Source organism: Emys orbicularis, chromosome 2, assembly GCF_028017835.1.
Source record: "Emys orbicularis isolate rEmyOrb1 chromosome 2, rEmyOrb1.hap1, whole genome shotgun sequence".
Classification (NCBI taxonomy): Eukaryota; Metazoa; Chordata; order Testudines; family Emydidae; genus Emys; species Emys orbicularis.
The window spans coordinates 290,963,242-290,980,334 of NC_088684.1; the positions used below are offsets into that span (position 1 = coordinate 290,963,242).

The 17,093-nt window shown below is 44.3% G+C and overlaps 1 protein-coding gene across 1 annotated transcript in view; it reads right to left on the reverse strand.

Moving 5' to 3' along the window:
• The window catches only part of OBSCN (obscurin, cytoskeletal calmodulin and titin-interacting RhoGEF), a 277,319-nt gene that overhangs the window by 71,375 nt on the left and 188,851 nt on the right, over nucleotides 1–17,093 (reverse strand). The window contains exons 89-97 of the mRNA XM_065399153.1: nucleotides 16,775–16,914; nucleotides 15,973–16,173; nucleotides 13,878–13,960; nucleotides 12,685–12,858; nucleotides 11,241–11,400; nucleotides 10,012–10,128; nucleotides 8,105–8,269; nucleotides 6,900–7,058; nucleotides 5,004–5,181 (exon numbers count right to left, since the gene is read on the reverse strand). Of these exons, the coding sequence (XP_065255225.1) occupies nucleotides 5,004–5,181; nucleotides 6,900–7,058; nucleotides 8,105–8,269; nucleotides 10,012–10,128; nucleotides 11,241–11,400; nucleotides 12,685–12,858; nucleotides 13,878–13,960; nucleotides 15,973–16,173; nucleotides 16,775–16,914 (1,377 nt within the window). The remainder of the gene's footprint in view (nucleotides 1–5,003; nucleotides 5,182–6,899; nucleotides 7,059–8,104; nucleotides 8,270–10,011; nucleotides 10,129–11,240; nucleotides 11,401–12,684; nucleotides 12,859–13,877; nucleotides 13,961–15,972; nucleotides 16,174–16,774; nucleotides 16,915–17,093) is intronic.

Below are 17,093 nucleotides of genomic sequence, written 5' to 3' on the forward strand. Positions count from 1 at the left end.
CCTGGTGAAATCGCTCACCGTGCTCGTCGCTCACTGCTTCGCAGTTCGGTGGAAAAAAATCTAGATGAGAGTGCAAAAAATGTATCTTTAGTGACATGTTGCAACCAAGGCTTTTGTATGCCTTGAGGAGGTTTTCCACCAACAACCTGTAGTTGTCTGCCTTGTTGTTTCCGAGAAAATTTATTGCCACTAACTGGAAGGCTTTCCATGCCGTCTTTTCCTTGCCACGCAGTGCATGGTCAAATGCATCATCTCAAAGAAGTTCACGAATCTGAGGACCAACAAAGACATCTTCCTTTATCTTAGCTTCACTTAACCTTGGAAATTTTCCACGGAGGTACTTGAAAGCTGCTTGTGTTTTGTCAATGGCCTTGACAAAGTTCTTCGTCAGACCTAACTTGATGTGTAAGGGTGGTAACAAAATCTTCCTTGATTCAACAAGTGGTGGATGCTGAACACTTTTCCTCCCAGGCTCCAATGACTGTCGGAGTGGCCAATCTTTCTTGATGTAGTGGGAATCTCTTGCACGACTATCCCATTTGCAGAGAAAACAGCAGTACTTTGTGTATCCAGTCTGCAGACCAAGCAAGAGAGCAACAACCTTCAAATTGCCACAAAGCTGCCACTGATGTTGGTCATAGTTTATGCACCTCAAAAGTTGTTTCATGTTGTCATAGGTTTCCTTCATATGGACTGCATGACCAACTGGAATTGATGGCAAAACATTGCCATTATGCAGTAAAACAGCTTTAAGACTCGTCTTCAATGAATCAATGAACAGTCTCCACTCATCTGGATCGTGAACGATGTTGAGGGCTGCCATCACACCATCGATGTTATTGCAGGCTACAAGATCACCTTCCATGAAGAAGAATGGGACAAGATCCTTTTGACGGTCATGGAACATGGAAACCCTAACATCACCTGCCAGGAGATTCCACTGCTGTAGTTTGGGTCCCAACAGCTCTGCCTTACTCTTGGGTAGTTCCAAATCCCTGACAAGGTCATTCAGTTCACCTTGTGTTATGAGGTGTGGTTCAGAGGAGGAGGATGGGAGAAAATGTGGGTCCTGTGACATTGATGGTTCAGGACCAGATGTTTCATCCTCTTCCTCGTCTGACTGAAGTGAGAATGATTCTGGTGCATCAGGAACCGGCAGTCCTTCTCCGTGGGGTACTGGGCGTATAGCTGATGGAATGTTTGGATAATGCACAGTCCACTTTTTCTTCTTTGACACACCTTTCCCAACTGGAGGCACCATGCAGAAGTAACAATTGCTGCTATGATCTGTTGGCTCTCTCCAAATCATTGGCACTGCAAAAGGCATAGATTTCCTTTTCCTGTTCAACCACTGGCGAAGATTTGTTGCACAAGTGTTGCAGCATATGTGTGGGGCCCACCTCTTGTCCTGATCTCCAATTTTGCAGCCAAAATAAAGGTGATAGGCTTTCTTAACCATAGTGGTTATACTGCGCTTTTGTGATGCAAAAGTCACTTCACCACAAACATAGCAGAAGTTATCTGCACTGTTCACACAAGTACGAGGCATCTCTGCTCACTTTGGCTAAACAGAAATGTGTCCCTTTGCAAAATCAAACACTGACAAATAAGAGAGCACGACACTGTATGATTTCTAGAGCTGATATAGGGCAATTTGTTCAGCAGAGTGATGTAAGCTTCGTTATGATTGCATCATCCATGACTTCTAGGAATAACATGATGCAATTCATATCATGTATGACGCAATACCAGCTTCAGATTGCATCATTCATTGGTTTGCCTAAAAAACAAGTACTGTCCAAACCCAGTCATAGATTTATTCATAGATCCAGTCAAAGATGTATTTTAGTCATTTCTGGTTTAAATTGAGATCCCTTCCCTTTATAACTCACTTATCCTCCGCCATTCCCAAGTCAAGGGTTGTATATACTGACCCAATACATATCTTGAAAACTAGAGCCAATCAACAATTTTAAGCATCATTTTCGTTCTCAGTGACCCAGAATTAGTAAAGTTTGACTACATTTATTTCAGAAGCATTTTGGCTGTAGAACAGTATTTGTTCCAATATCTTTCCAAGTATCAAAGTTAGGCTGACTGCTCTATAATTCCCCAGGTCCTTTTTGTTCCCCTTTTTAAAGACAGGTACTAGGTTTGCCCTTCTCTGGTCATCTGGGACCTCACCCATCTTCCATGAGTTCTCAAATGATAATTTCCAATGGTTCTGAGATTGCTCCAGCTAGTTCTTTACATACCCTAGGGTGAATTTCATTTTGCTCTGCTGAGCTGGATACATCTAACTTATCTAAATATTCTTTAATCTTTCTTTCCTTATTTTCACTTGCATTCCTTCACCCTGGTTATTATTGTGTTAAGTATCTCGCTACAATTTACCTTTATAGTGAAGATCGAAGCAAAATACGTGTTAAATGCCTCAGCCTTCTTGATGTCATCCATTATTCGCTCTCCTTCCCCACTAAGCAGAGGACCTACATTGTCCTTCATCTTTCTCTTGCGCCTAATGTATTTACAGAATCTCTTCTTATTGTCCTTTATGTCCCTTGCTAGGTGTAACTAATTTTGTGCCTTAGCCTTTCTGATTTTTGTCTCTACATGCTTGTGCTATTCTTTTGTACTCCTCCTTAGCAATTTGTCCATGTTTCTACTTTTTGTAGGCTTCCTTTTTGATTTCCAGGTCATTAAAGAGCCATATTGGCCTATTACTATTTTTCCTACCTTTCCTTTGCATTGGGATAATTTGCTGTTGAGCCTTTGATATTGTCTCTTTGAGAAACAGCCAGCTCTTCTGAACTCCTTGTTCTCTTAGATTTTCTTCCCATAGGACCTGCCCTACAAGTTCTCTGAGTTTGTTAAAGTCTATTTTTTAAAGTCCATTGTCCTTATTCTGCTGCTCTTATGCCTCCCTTTCCTTGGAATGATGAAATCTACCATTTCTTGATCACTTTCCCCATGTTGGCCTCAACTATCAGATTTGCAACCAATTCCTCCCTGTCAGTCAGAATGAGCTCTACATTGGCTGTCCTCCTGGTTATTTCCCCCACTTTCTGAAACTAAAAGCTACCCCTAAGACACTCCAGGAGTTTACTGGACATTTAGTCATTTGCCATATTGTTTTTCCAGCTGTCAGTCCCGCATTACTATTAGGTCTTGTATTTTGGCTATTCGTTATTTGTTCTAGAAATGTCTCATTCGCCTACTCCTCCTGATATGGTAGTCTCCCCTTTTATCTTCACCCAGAGACTTTCACCTGGTCTGCTTCTCACCTCCTTCTGGACCTCAGAACAAGGGCGTATAATATTCTTGATGTATAACACAATAGCTCCTCCCTTTTTTACCCTGCCTGTCCTTCCTGAACAAGCTATACCCCTCTGTACCAATCTTCCCGTATTGAGATTTAACCCACCAAGTCTCTATGATGCCAATTAAGTCATAATTTAGCTTCTGAACTAATATTTCCAGTTTTTATTGTTTATTCTCCATACTTCTTGCATTTGTGTATAGTCATGTAAGATGTTGAGCAGACTCTCCCACTATTAGAATGACGTTTTCTATCATATAGTACAGGTACAACCAGCTTTCCTTAATTCATCAGCCAGCGTCTTGCATAATGAGGGTGACAAACCTCTGAAAAGTAAGCAGGTAGCTCAGCTGATATGTTACAATCATAGAATTTTAACACAAATTAACAAATTAGTTATTACATTTGGTTATTATGGGTAAGGACTGAACTGAAACTCTTAAACTCACGGTATGTCTACACTAGAAAAATAAGTCTGAGGTCTCATATTAGGTTGAATTACAGCCTACAGACTTACTGTTCTATTATTAGGTATCATCTAATCCCCCATTGCCAATGCAGAGTTGTTGCCTAGAACACATTGGGCCTGCTTCTCATTTACACCAAAAGGGCATTAAAGTGAGTGTAAACGTAATTTACACCCCCTTGAAGGTCCCTTTCCACTACCTGAGCCATGCAAAGTGGCCTATGTGTAAATGAGAATTCGGCCCACTATGGAGTGCTTTGTGCTATCTACCTAATGGTATATAGCAAACAGGCAGCTTAAAGTCTGACCTCTGTGAATTATTATGTTCAAACTACCCTCCTTGGGTCAGTGATGCGCGTCCTCACCAGGAGCCCATCCACCAACCTAAGAGGGGCAGAGTGGGGAGCTGAGAGCCCGGTCTCTCAGCTCTGCTGGCAGCTCCCTGCCAGGAGCCTGGCAGCCCCCCACAGGCTCCCGGAGGGCTGTCCCCCACCCCTCCGCTCCCTGTTCCCAGTGGGAAGCTGGGGGAAGCTGCCCTGGGCTTCTCACCCCTGGGGAGAGGGGTCCAGCTGTCCTGGCTTCTCACCCTCCCCTCTCCCCCTGCTCCCAGCCAGGAGCAGGGCAGCACATCAATTTCACAGCTCAGGGAGCCCTGCCATTGACAAGGCTGCCTGGCTCCCAGCTGGAAGCTGGGGTGGGGAGAAGCCACTGGGGCTTCTTGCCCCAGCTCCCAGCTGGGAGCAGGGTCCAGCTGCCCGGGCTTCTCACTCTGGCTCCCAGCCAGGAGTGGGGTCCAGCTGCCCAGCTCTGCAAGGGAGCTGGGGGCAGCGGGGCCCTAGTTGCCTGACTTTCTTGTGAATTTCACAGGTCCTGCCGTGAAAGTGACATGACAGTCAACAGCCGATGACAGGGACATTGTCTACACAGACACCGTGTCGCCCTAACTACACCAACCTAAGACTTACACCTCTCATGAAGGTGAAGTTCTGATGTCGGTGTAGTACGGCACTTGCATCGGTGGGAGGGAGGCTATTGTGTAGACCCTGACATAATTAGGCCAGCCCGTAGTTAAGCTTCAGAGGTATAACGCTGGCTGTGATGGCTCTCTCCTCCTTGCAGAGCTAATCTTACCAGCAAAGCCATTCATCACTTGCACTTCTGAACTGGAGAGACATCAGTTTTAGCAGAGGTTCAATCAATCTTCCTGACTATACTCACTCCACACAGGCAGGCTGATACGTTGCTGTATACCACAGATTTCCTTCACCCAGGAGTTCTTGATGATGACCGTACGAGCTTGAAGTAGGTACTTGCGGACAGAGTCTTCTCGCTCATGCCAGATCTCAAATGCCCGGTCATCTCCTTCCACCAGGTCGTTCACATCTATGTGGGATAGCTGGGTGACAGGGAGGACAGTAAGAAAGTCAATGAAATGTCTTCAGTCGCATGACAGAAATTAGACATGAGTCTGAACCAAAACCCTGGCTCCCAAGAAAGCCCCAACATTTAGGAAAGTTCAGATCTAGATCTAATCTTTCTGAGTCAGAACCAGGGCCGCCCAGAGGATTCAGGGGGCCTGGGGTCTTCGGCGGTGGGGGGCCCCCGCCGCCGAATTGCCACCGAAGACCCGGCACTTTGGCGGCGGGTCCTGGGGCGGAAGGAGCCCACGCCGCGGGTCTTCAGGGCACTTCAGCGGTGGGTCCCGGAGCGGAAGGACCCCCCGCTGCGAATTGTCGCCGAAGACCCGGAGCGGAAGAAGCTCCGGGGGCCCAGGCCCCGCGAGAGTTTTCCGGGGCCCCTGGAGCGAGTGAAGGACCCCCTTGAAGGTCTCTTTCCACTGCCTGAGCCGTGCAAAGTGGCCTATGTGTAAATGAGAATTCAGCCCACTATGGAGTGCTTTGTGCTATCTACCTAATTGTATATAGCAAACAGGCAGCTTAAAGTCTGACACCTGTGAATTATTATCTCCAGGAAAAATAACTACTTAATGTTAAAAGAATATTCCACATGATCTACAAGCCAGCATCAACAGAAAAGCAATGCTGAGATCTTAATGACAGAGGACGATACATTGTGAGAAACAACACAGGCAGGAGCAACATGAAGAGAAACTGCACAGCAGGTACTATACGGAGAGCAAGACAATCCAGTTGGGAAACACAGACTGTGCATGTGATTGTCACATAAGAATGAGACGGGGCTTTTCAAAGGGGCCTAGGGGAGTTAGACCACCCAACACCCATTGACTTTTAGTAGGAGTTGAGCATCTAAATCTGAAAATCCAATCTGAATTTCTTATAATTATACACACAATTAACTTGTGGAATTTATTGCCATGGGATGTTGTGATGGACAAAAGTATAACTGAGTTCAAAAAATAACTAAATACATTCATGGAGAATAAGTCCACCAATGGCTATTACCCAGGATGGTCAGGGATACAACCCCATGCTCAAGGTGATCCTCAACCTCTGACTGGTAAAAGCCAGGAGTGGAAGACAGGAGCGGATCCCTCCAGAATTTCCCTGTTCTGTAAACTCTCCCTGGAGCTCTGGTACTGGCTACTGTCAGAGACAGGATCCTGAGCTATGAGGACCATTGGTCTGACCCAGCATGGCAGCTCTTATGTTCTTATGTGATATTCTTATACTATGGGGACAAATGACTTCAGATGGGCCTGCCCAATTCTTTTGTTGGCAGAGGGCAATTATTGGAAATACAGCATTAGACTGAAATGGAAACTATTCCAATTTACTGACTTGAAACCACCTTGGTCCAAATTCGCCACCTGGCTAATTTCATTGGCTTCAATGGGCTTCCTGCTGGGGTGAACATAACTTCCTATATGTATCCTGACTAATGCGCAATGAAATTCTGTTCTTTTGCTGTCTGGTGGTTTATGACATATATTCTACCTGACTCGGAGAGCTAACAAATGTATTGCAGGTTCTATCTGTGTTGTAGGGAATTTTGGAAACAAAAGAACCATTTGAAAGGATCAGTGAAATGTCATGTTTTCTGATGACCAGCAGCTGCATATCAAAAGAGAGAGAAGTAGACTGGAAAAAAAAGAAAGCAATTGTACTAGTGGGGAGGTAAAAGTAAGGGTTAGACCTTCATCATGTTCTTGAAGATGTAGCTGTAGGTGTCTGTCTTGGTGTCTCGCTTGGGTTTGCAGATCAGGATATAATTCTTGAAGAGGAAGACATGTCGGTTGTGACCTTTCCATGCAATTCTGGCTCCCGGAGCTCCTTCCCACACTATGAAGTGACCCTGGAAAAGAAAGCAGGAAATAATAAGTAGAAATGATTGCTGAACTACTTTCATGGCATCTCTCTATCACTTCCCAGCTACTGAACAGCAATTGTTCTGTGTTCCATCCTCCATCCCATCCACCTTGGCTTTTATTGCAACATAGCAGATGATTGTCACCATTACATGTGATGCATTCAGAATGACACTACTCCTAATCTGCATACACAGTTTTAGTTCCAACATTATCTTTTAAATTACTCCTTTGCCTACAGATAAATACGGGACATAACTCTCCAGGACTGCCAGCCAGGCAACTTTCACCAGGGCTAAAGCTACTAAAAAATTAAATATAATTTCAAATTATGTTCTGTGTGGTATCTTGAAATGCATCCATCCATTTCTAAAGAGACAGGTAGAGAGGCAGAAAGATCTTCTGAAGTTATATGGATTGTGAGGGCTAAGATATTGAGAAACAAATCTCATGATTCATATAGAGCACATACAATGTTACCCATGTTGACTTGAATGGATATGCATTTGAAAACTGAGCTTTAAAAACAAAAGTCTATTACTTGGGGAAACATATGCAATGAAAACGTAAGGCCAAATTCTAGTTCCATAGGTGTAATTGGAAAAGTCTCATCAACTTCAACGAGAACAGGATTTGGTCCATATATTTTTGACAACATATACTGTGGACACCTTAATCAGCACAAGGGTGCATGAAATGAGCCATTAAACATGCCCCAAACAGGATTTCCTGCTGTTTGGAAGGTGAGTTGTGAAGATAAACACCTATATTACCCAGGGGAAGGGACTAACTTTCTATGCTCAGCGGCTCCCAAGCTTAGTCAATCCAGAAGGTCCATCTCTGTCACGTTCTGCAATTTATTACACACAACAACACAAAATTAATGATAATCACTTTGATGGGTGTTAAGCTGATTTTCTGTTTCAAATGACAATTTGTATAGAAGCCACTAAAGAATATGGACCACTTAAGGCTTATCAAAGGCAGGAAGAGCATTAAGCACTAATTGTCCTCATTCAGAGTTTCTAATTACCTGTCGAATGGGTTCTCCTAGAATTTCCAGAGTCCCTGGATAGTTCTCAATGAGCGAGATATGGAGGTTGTTTTCTGCACGCTGGGTGAGCGCGGACACAATGGCATAAGCCTGCTCCAGCAGCGCACAGTTTTGGCTATTTCTTGCTTTATTTCGGATTAATTCCTACAAGTGAACAAAGCAGCTGTTACTGGACGTTTCCAAGAGTTTGCATTCTACTGGTATCCTCATGCAGTCCAGACATCACTCTGTGGGAGTCTGTAATCCAGCTCTCCGTTCGGGGCCACCTTTGCCCCACTTTTTCACCACTTGTTGGACAGCTTCTTTCCATTCCACATGAATGGCCTCTTTGACTAAACACACCACACTGCCCTTCAAACAGTTATTACTGAGTGGAGACAAGGCTGAAGTGAAGCCCATACTTGTCTGGCTGATTGAAAACTGAACAGTGAAGAGATCCACATACTTATCAGCGTATTTCTAATGTAATTATCACAACGGTATCAAGGCACCACAATGAGGCAAACAGTCAAGGGATGGTGCTAAAACACAACCGTCAATGCAGCGAAAGTAAGAAGGGAAGGATATGCAGCAAATTGCTGCCAACGTCAACCTACACTTTTCTGCCAAAATGAATGTAAATATTACATTTGTTCTTCTCTTTCATTTTCAGGTAGTGTTTGTGCAGGGGCTCCGAACAAGCATCAGGAGAACCTTCAAAAATTTTGGTGTGCAGGGCCAGACAAGTGTGCATAATTCAGAAGCTTGTTTGAATCTTCTCCAAACGATTTAAATCTCTTAAATTTGTAAAATCTGTATTTGTAAAAATTTAGCAATTTTGGGGGCTCCTGATATTATTTCCTTCTACTCCGACTGAAAATACAACAAGAAGGGGTATTTTGACACTCCGCTTCTGGTCCTGGCTGGAACATGGAAGCATAGAAGGAGCACAAATATAGAATCATGGAATCTTAGAAATGTAGGGCTGGAAGGGACCTCAGGAGATCATCTAGTTCTTCCCCCCAGGTTGAGGCAGGACCAAGCAAACCTAGATGATCCATCACAGGTGTTTGCCAAATCTGTTCTTAAAAACTTCCAATGACAGCGATTCCACAACCTGTCATAACCTATTCCAGAGATTAGCTATCCTTATAGTTAGAAAGTTTTCCCTTGCTTCAGATTAAGCCCATTACCTCTCGTCCTATCTTCACCATCCTTTTTAGAACAGCCCTTAACATATTTGAAGTCTGTTATCAGGTCCCCTTTCAGTCTGCTTTTCTTAAGACTAAACATGCCCAGTTTTATGTAGTATATAATAAACATTACAACAAATATTGTGTGTGTATGTATACATTTATATATATGTATATAAATAAATTCTCAGATAGTGAAATGTTTCAGAACCTTCAGAAATTATTTGTTTTGGGCTCAGCTCTTGAAACAGCAAAAATTTGCAATAGGTGGGAAGGTAGCTCTTACATTATTTTCCTTGTCTTACCTTGAATTCCGCCTGCAAAAACGGGGAGGGAAGTTGCCTCTGTTGACAAGTCAATGACATGTGCATTGAAAACGAGTTGCTTTTATAACAGATATGTTGCCACACACGTGGCAAATTTATATTCTTCACGGATGTAACCATGTTTAGAGTATTCAGCTAAAGCTGGGCAAACCGTGTGGTGTCTGAGACTTTGTGAACCTCTCAAATGATTTAAGTTTACAAAAGTATTCAACGTGCACAAACCTTGACCCTGATTCTGATCTCTCTTGCTCAAGAGTAATTCCAATGGAGTAACACTGGTGTGAAGCCAATGTAACTGATCAGGTTCATCTTCTCCAAAGGGTCTCCAAAATGGAAGGCAAACCCATCACACTACGAGTGGTAAGAATATATATTGGAAGCTCCTTACCTTGATTATAATTTGATACTGCTGGATCCTGTTTATGGGTCTCTCTAAATAATGCTGCAGTGGAGGTATAGGTGGCTGAGAAGGATCCTCACTGGCTAACGTTTCCTCTGTATATCTCTGGGGGGAAATATACAACTATAAAGAATGCGATGCAAAAAATGGCCAAAAATGACAAGATCACACAACGCTGACCTATATACCTTAGTCTTCCCAGCAAGTAAGTCTGAGCATAATAAGAAAGAGTAAATCCCACAATCCTTTATCCCCTCCAAAACTGTGCAGCCTCACAACTCTATCACTTTGCTTTCTTGTTGCATCCCTTCCCTGTTGGTTGTCTACTTGGTAAGCTGCTTGGGGGCAGTGACTTTGTCTTCTTACTTGCCTGTAAGGCACCCAGCACACTGTTGATGCTATAATTAATAATAAAATGCAACATGCTGCTTAGAAAATTGTACAATATGATGGGAAGGAGCAGCACTTTTTTCTCTAACTGTAGACATCTGGCTAACATTGTATCCTTGAGCTCACATACCGTGTATGTCTTAAAGGCACCATAGCTCTCATCAGATTCTGTTCATTATGATTGCAAAGTCTGTGTATTGATCAAGACTCCCAGTACTGGCTGGCCTCAGACAGAAACAGGCTGATCATTACTAAGATCTAAAGGAGCGTGTGCATTTTCAAATGAAAGGTCCTAGGTTTGATCCTCCTTGACAATACGTATGTATGTGGCTATGGCTCCTTACAGTAATAGCACTCTGAATTTTGCTGCCATTAATGAGAGCTTCATCCCACTGTGAAGATTACTAAACCCTGTTTTGTAATAATTTCCTACCTATCTAATAATCCTGTTATAATATTATATATGCAACTCCAAATGACAGGTTTCAGAGTAGCAGCCGTGTTAGTCTGTATCCGCAAAAAGAACAGGAGTCCTTGTGGCACCTTAGAGACTAACACATTTATTTGTGCATAAGCTTTCGTGGGCTACAGCCCACTTCATCGGATGCATAGAATGGAACATATAGTAAGGATAGCCTTACTATATGTTCCATTCTATGCATCCGATGAAGTGGGCTGTAGCCCACGAAAGCTTATGCACAACTCCAAATGGAATCCCTAGATATTCAGTGGTATGACCCACCATTCGGCTTTGCATTTCATAAAGCAGTGGGGTTGTACAAGGCTTAATTCCCAATCTGTGGCATGTACTTTGGTTAATATGCTACCTTGTAGAACTCCTGAATGGCTTTGCTGAGAATGACAGACTCGGCCTGTATCCGCCCCACCAGATACTGGATGTACTTATCAAAGTCCTCCTCATTCTTAATGAAGCACATAGCCACGTCGTCATCAGTGTCACATTTCTGCAGTTCGGGGAAGAAGGAACTGTGGAGGTGGAGAAAGAGGGACATCTGAGAAGAAGCTGGCACAGAGAAAATAGAACACAGACGAGGCAAGAACCTCACCAGAGCTCTACACCTAAATACACCTGATCCCAGTTTAATCCAGCTTGATGAAGTGATCTGTGTTGTCAGAGCTGCAATCGTACCCAGAGGTAAAACTTTAAATGCCACTGGGCAAGTACCTCATCAGACCTGAAATTTAGGCAGAAGACCCTACTGGCCGGTTTGAATTTAAGGAATGCTGGGAGACAAAAGAAGAGAAGTTTTCAGGGGCTCAGACTGGAGCAGGGAGTTGGAACCTGTGCCTCAATTTGAATGTCTCTGAATTCCCTGAGTGGGTGCGGGAAGATTTCCTCTCCTTTCCCTGTACCAAGAGAAGAATTTGGCCAGGATGAAGGGAAGTTGTTTTGTGAGCACTGCATTTGAGGTAAATCTCTCCTCAATGGAGAGGGGCTGTGTCTGGGTTTGATGGCTAGGTAGCTTGGCTACATTTGAAAGGAACATTGTGCAAGGGGTTGAACATTTAGTAGTTGGTCTCAATACGGACTCTGGAGCATTCGTTTCCTCCCCTGAATGTTTTGGAGCACAACAGTTGTGTAAACTCCCAGCTGCCTGTAAAGTCATGGAGTTCACACTCAACAGGCCCTCAGCATCTTCAGCCATATGGAGGCATTCTGGGATGGTGCTTAGAGGCCAGGGTTGTGGCCTGCACATTTTATGCCCCCTTCTGATCAGATTGCTCAGGCTGCTGGAAGAAGAAATCTGTGCTGACAGTGTGCATAGCTTTTGCAGGATGGCCAGAACGTAAGTGCATTACAAGCATTATTTTTTGCCCCCTTTTGACTGTAAAACAACAATGTGCCACAATTTGACCCCTTGTGAATACAACTGGGTCATTCAAAGTAGGTATTGGATCTACACTGGTTATCTCAGTCCTTAAATACAGTGTTGGAGTCTTAAAGAACCACCTCCCCTGAGAGAAGGGGCTGTGCATTTTATAGGAATTTTATAGTTATTCAATGAAATTCGCCTAGCAGGGCAAAAAATGCTCAGCAGAACAAGAGAATTTTAAAATTCTGGGATTGTAATAACACTACTACTTTCCGATTCCCATTCCTGTGTTCTTGCTCTTGTCTCCTAAAATTCTCCTCCACTCCCTTCCATCTTAGCATTTCCCACTTTCCATGGTATGCCTCATAACCACAGCAATTTTGTCACTAACACTGCAAGACATTAATTTATCTGTAATGCGTCCAGGTACACCTACTCGGAATGGAAGCTCGCAATAGCACTGACATTTCTGAAGATAGTAGATTTCTGACTGGCAACCGTTTCTGGAACATCCGGACAGCTCTCTATGTACTGGAGGTGATGGGTCTGGAGGAACTGCAGATCTTTGACAAACTCCTCCTCAGAGTTCAGCAGTTCCTGAATGATGAGGCTAAAGAAAAGACAAACAGACAAAGGGCAGAACAATTACAGATATTGTTCTTGACGGGCTGATTTCCAAGAGGGGTAGGCTCTGTTCCTTCAGGGCCCCGGCTGCAGTGCGCTGCGCACCTCGACTGGCCCTGAAGTTAAGCAGAACTCAGGGGGTTCAGCACCTCATAGGATCAGGTCCTCAGAGAGGAGACTACCTAGGTCAGTGCACAGCATTAGGGATGTAACTAAGAACCAGAATGAGGCTGCGGCTGCTTTCCTCCCTGTTAGCTCTGAGGGACAAGAGGATTCAAGGAGAGTAGCTGCGGCCCAGTTCCCATGCTGCCGTGTGGTAAATATTTCTACTGCCGAGCTGCACGGTGTTGGACCACACGGGCAGTGCCGGAAGACTGCATCTGGCCCTTATATGCTACCCTTCAGCTCTCCCTTTATGTATTATATTGCGCATTGGCCTGCTAAACCCAGGGTTGTGAGTTCAATCCTTGAGGGGGCCATTTAGGGATCTGGGGCAAAAATCTGTCAGGGATGGTACTTGGTCCTGCTCGTGAAGGCAGGGGACTGGACTCAATGACCTTTCAAGGTCCCTTCCAGTTCTGTGAGATAGAGCACCCGCAGGGCAGAACTAGTTATACTGGAAGGGACTGCAGAGCCTTAGCAGTTAACTACTCAGCCACATGGCAGTATGCAAGGAACAAGCAGGTTGGACAAGGAAACAAATCTTGCTCCCAAGCTGGTTTAGATCACAAACCTAAATCCTCAAACCTAAATCAGTAGCGACTTAGAATTCAAACGTTTAAAACCTACTGTAGGTTGGAAGCCTCAAGAGCTTAGCTGGACTCTGGGAGAGGGGAGCGGGGGCGTGGGGGGGTTAGCAGCAAAGAAATTGGGCTTTCATCAGACAGTCCTGGATGCGCAAATGGAATGCGTGGATCCTTTGGGAGAAGCCTCAGACCCAAGCGTCCCTGTTTGTTCACCTGGCACTATCCCTAATGGCAGCAGTGCAGATCAAAAAGTGCTCACCTCAGCTTCTTTTTATATTCGTCTTCTGAAACAGAGTCTCCAGGGAACTCGGGAGCTTCCGATGCACCCCACTCCGGTGACAACTAACAGACAAACAGGAAACATCAGTTCTCTAAGGAACAGAGCAGGAATGTCTGTATCATGTAACTGGAGCGTGTCTGCAGGGTAACTTCAGGCATGGCGCTGTCACATGCAGCTTGTTTCTGTCCCTAACCAAGGCCACAGCCAGAAAAAGCCATTTTTGTAAAGGTTCATAATCTGCCAGTAGCAAAACTGTAGAACACTGCCAGACGGTAACACCCTCAGGGTTTCAAATGGTGCTACTTGGGGCAGGGCTTGCACTGGGAGCCTCTTCTGGCTCTGGGAGGGAGGAGAAAGGGTAGGGAAGATCTTTTACAGAACAATGAATCCACATGTCCATGACTGAGTGTCCGGGATCATCTTGCCCGCCTTCTGGTAGCTGGGCCCATGAAGAATAGCAGACTGGTACATACAGCTGATGGAGTTAGCTCTGAAGCTCATGTGGTGGGGGGTTGTGCTTTTTGGTGCTGAAGGTCCCAGGTTTGGTTCCCACTGACAACTGAACTGGATTTGTTCCGTGGGAACCTACACTCTGTCACACACCACTGTGTTAACCTGAAAGTGCTTAAAAGCCAAAGGGATAATGGAAGCGGAGATTATGGTGATAGGTGCCAATATAAGAAACTGGATCGATGGACTTTGGGGTTCTAGCCCCAAATATGCAACCTTTTCATTGAATCAGGCACATGTGTTATTTCAGACTAAAGAACTCTTGACTCTTATTGCCTTAATTCGGTGTAAAAAGCAAACAGCACATCTCATGAGACTAGTTAAATACGCACATTTTTAAAACAACATTAAATTAATAAATATATACCAATACAAGCGAAAGAGAGGGCCGTGGCTACACAAGTGCGTAGCTGGGAACACGGGGAAGCTCAGGAGAATCTACCATGATTAGGAATGATAACTTGTCTTACAGAGATGATAAAACAGGAACGGGCAATGGGCAAGGGCAGCCTGTCTCCAAGAAGAAGGGTTTGGTTTGGAAGAAGGAATACTGAGCAGTGTTGTTTCTCTGTATAAAACATCCCAAACTGGGGAGACCCATGTTTCCTTTGGGGGCAATGGAACGCTGTTGCTCAAATGCAGGAGGGCTGAGAATTTAATAGTACCATTACTATTGTACTAACTACCATGACAAACTACCATGTAACAAGGCATGATAGGTCTCCGAGCGTATTATATCTGTGACTCCCTGTCAAACGCGCTCAATTTACAAATAAAAATATGGCCTTTCCTACTGCCGGCTCTGCAAACGCAACCTGAGATCTGACTGTCAAGCTGGGTTCTTTCCGACTTACTCACCATCAGCTGGGCTTCTGCAGGTCAAATAAGCCCATGAGTTACATCAGAGCAAACCCAGCATAGCCAATACCCCCAGTGGTTAGGGCACTCCCCTGGGATGTGGGAGAGCAGTGCACAGGTCCCTGCTCTGCTTGATTTGGGTCTCTCTCTGGGCAATTGGCACTCTCATGTTTTGACCAGAAATTCCACCCTGGACCTGAGAATCCTTCTCAGTGAAAATGTAGTCAAAATCGTTATGTTTCTGCAAAACATTTTGGTTTTGATGAAGCAGCATTTTTGATGGAGGAAAGTTTTGCTGACTTTTTTTGACTCGCTCTCCTTCCAGTTTTGCCCTTGGTGACACCCCTGTACAACCTTTGAGGTGGGGCGAGTAACACAAATATACATGACTGGATTTTGGTAAATAATTCTATTAATGATACACCAGACTAGATTCCAGCTCACTCCCTCGTAGCTGTGTTGTTTCCAGGGCTAATCGCAGTAAAACCCAGCAAATACACACAGTTGTCATTGAAGTCAGAGGACAGGACTCTAGCTAGGTATAGGGAGCAGAGCTGATGAGTATGTAAAAATGTCCCCTTTGCACTCCCTTTTCAGAGTAGAATTGCCCTCATGGAAACTCAGACAGCCGGAGCAAGCAGGGAACTGCTCTACCGTGCAAAGGAAACAGTTTCCATAAAAAAATAAAACAAGGAAGATGGATCACCTTTAATTTCTTGTCCAGATAAGCCGGAGACACCCATCCCTGCCGAGAGGGGCTGGATTTAGTGGGTTTGGTCCTGACTAGCCACTTTAGAGGATGAGCAGAGTCAAGGACTTCCACATACTGCCCTTCTTTCAGAGTGATGACTTCCCTGTCAGCGCCAATGGGCACATAGTCAGCCGTGACCATGTAGATGTCAAAAATCTACAAGCATGAAATGAGAGTTATTTGTGTGCATGAAAGCGAGGTTATGATAATAGCAATAGCAAGCAGGCATTTTACCCGTGTTAAATATTTCATCCCCACCATCCCTGGAGGATAGAAGAGAAGCATTACCTCCATTTTACAGATGGAAAACTGAAATTCAAAAACGTTAAGACTGAATTTTAAAAAAAAATGTGCACTAACTTGAGTGGCCCAACTTGAGATACCCAGGCCCTGATTTTCAGAAGTGCTGAATTCCTGTAGTTCCCATTGACATCACTTGGAGCTGTGAGTGCTCAGCACCTTAGAAAGTCAAGCCCGGAGTGTCTCAAGTTGAGCAACCAAAACTTGAGACCCCAAAATTAACAGAAGCCATTAAAAATGTTGACCTACGCAACCTGTTTGAGACCATGCCCTGGGTGCGAAAGCGTGGATTAATACTCTTAGTCCTGTATTCCATTTATTAGACCATACACCTTAAACCACTGACACCATTTTAAGATGGAAACCCTTAAAATACCCTAGATTCGTTTATTCAGAATGATTAATCCTTTTCTCCTAGTAAGCACTTGTGTGATGTTTATTCATGTGTGCACTGTACCTCTCCTCTAGAATCCCCATCCTCAGATTCAGAGGAAGACTCCTGAACTATTGATGAAGGTCGAGATCTGCCATGGCGCGGAGATGGGGATGGCGTCTTCGATTCGTCATCACTGTCTGCTCCAGGCACTCGAAGCGTGGCTGAAATGAAGAACAGTGGGGAAACAGGTACGCAGATGAGAGACTGTTCTCTTGTGAAAATCAAATAGGGTTCAAATCCATAGGATTTTTAAAATCTTCGCAAAATCAAATATCCCCAGGACAGACCTCTTGCATCGTCCAGTACATGAGCTCCTGTTAATAATTGTGATGGCATATGC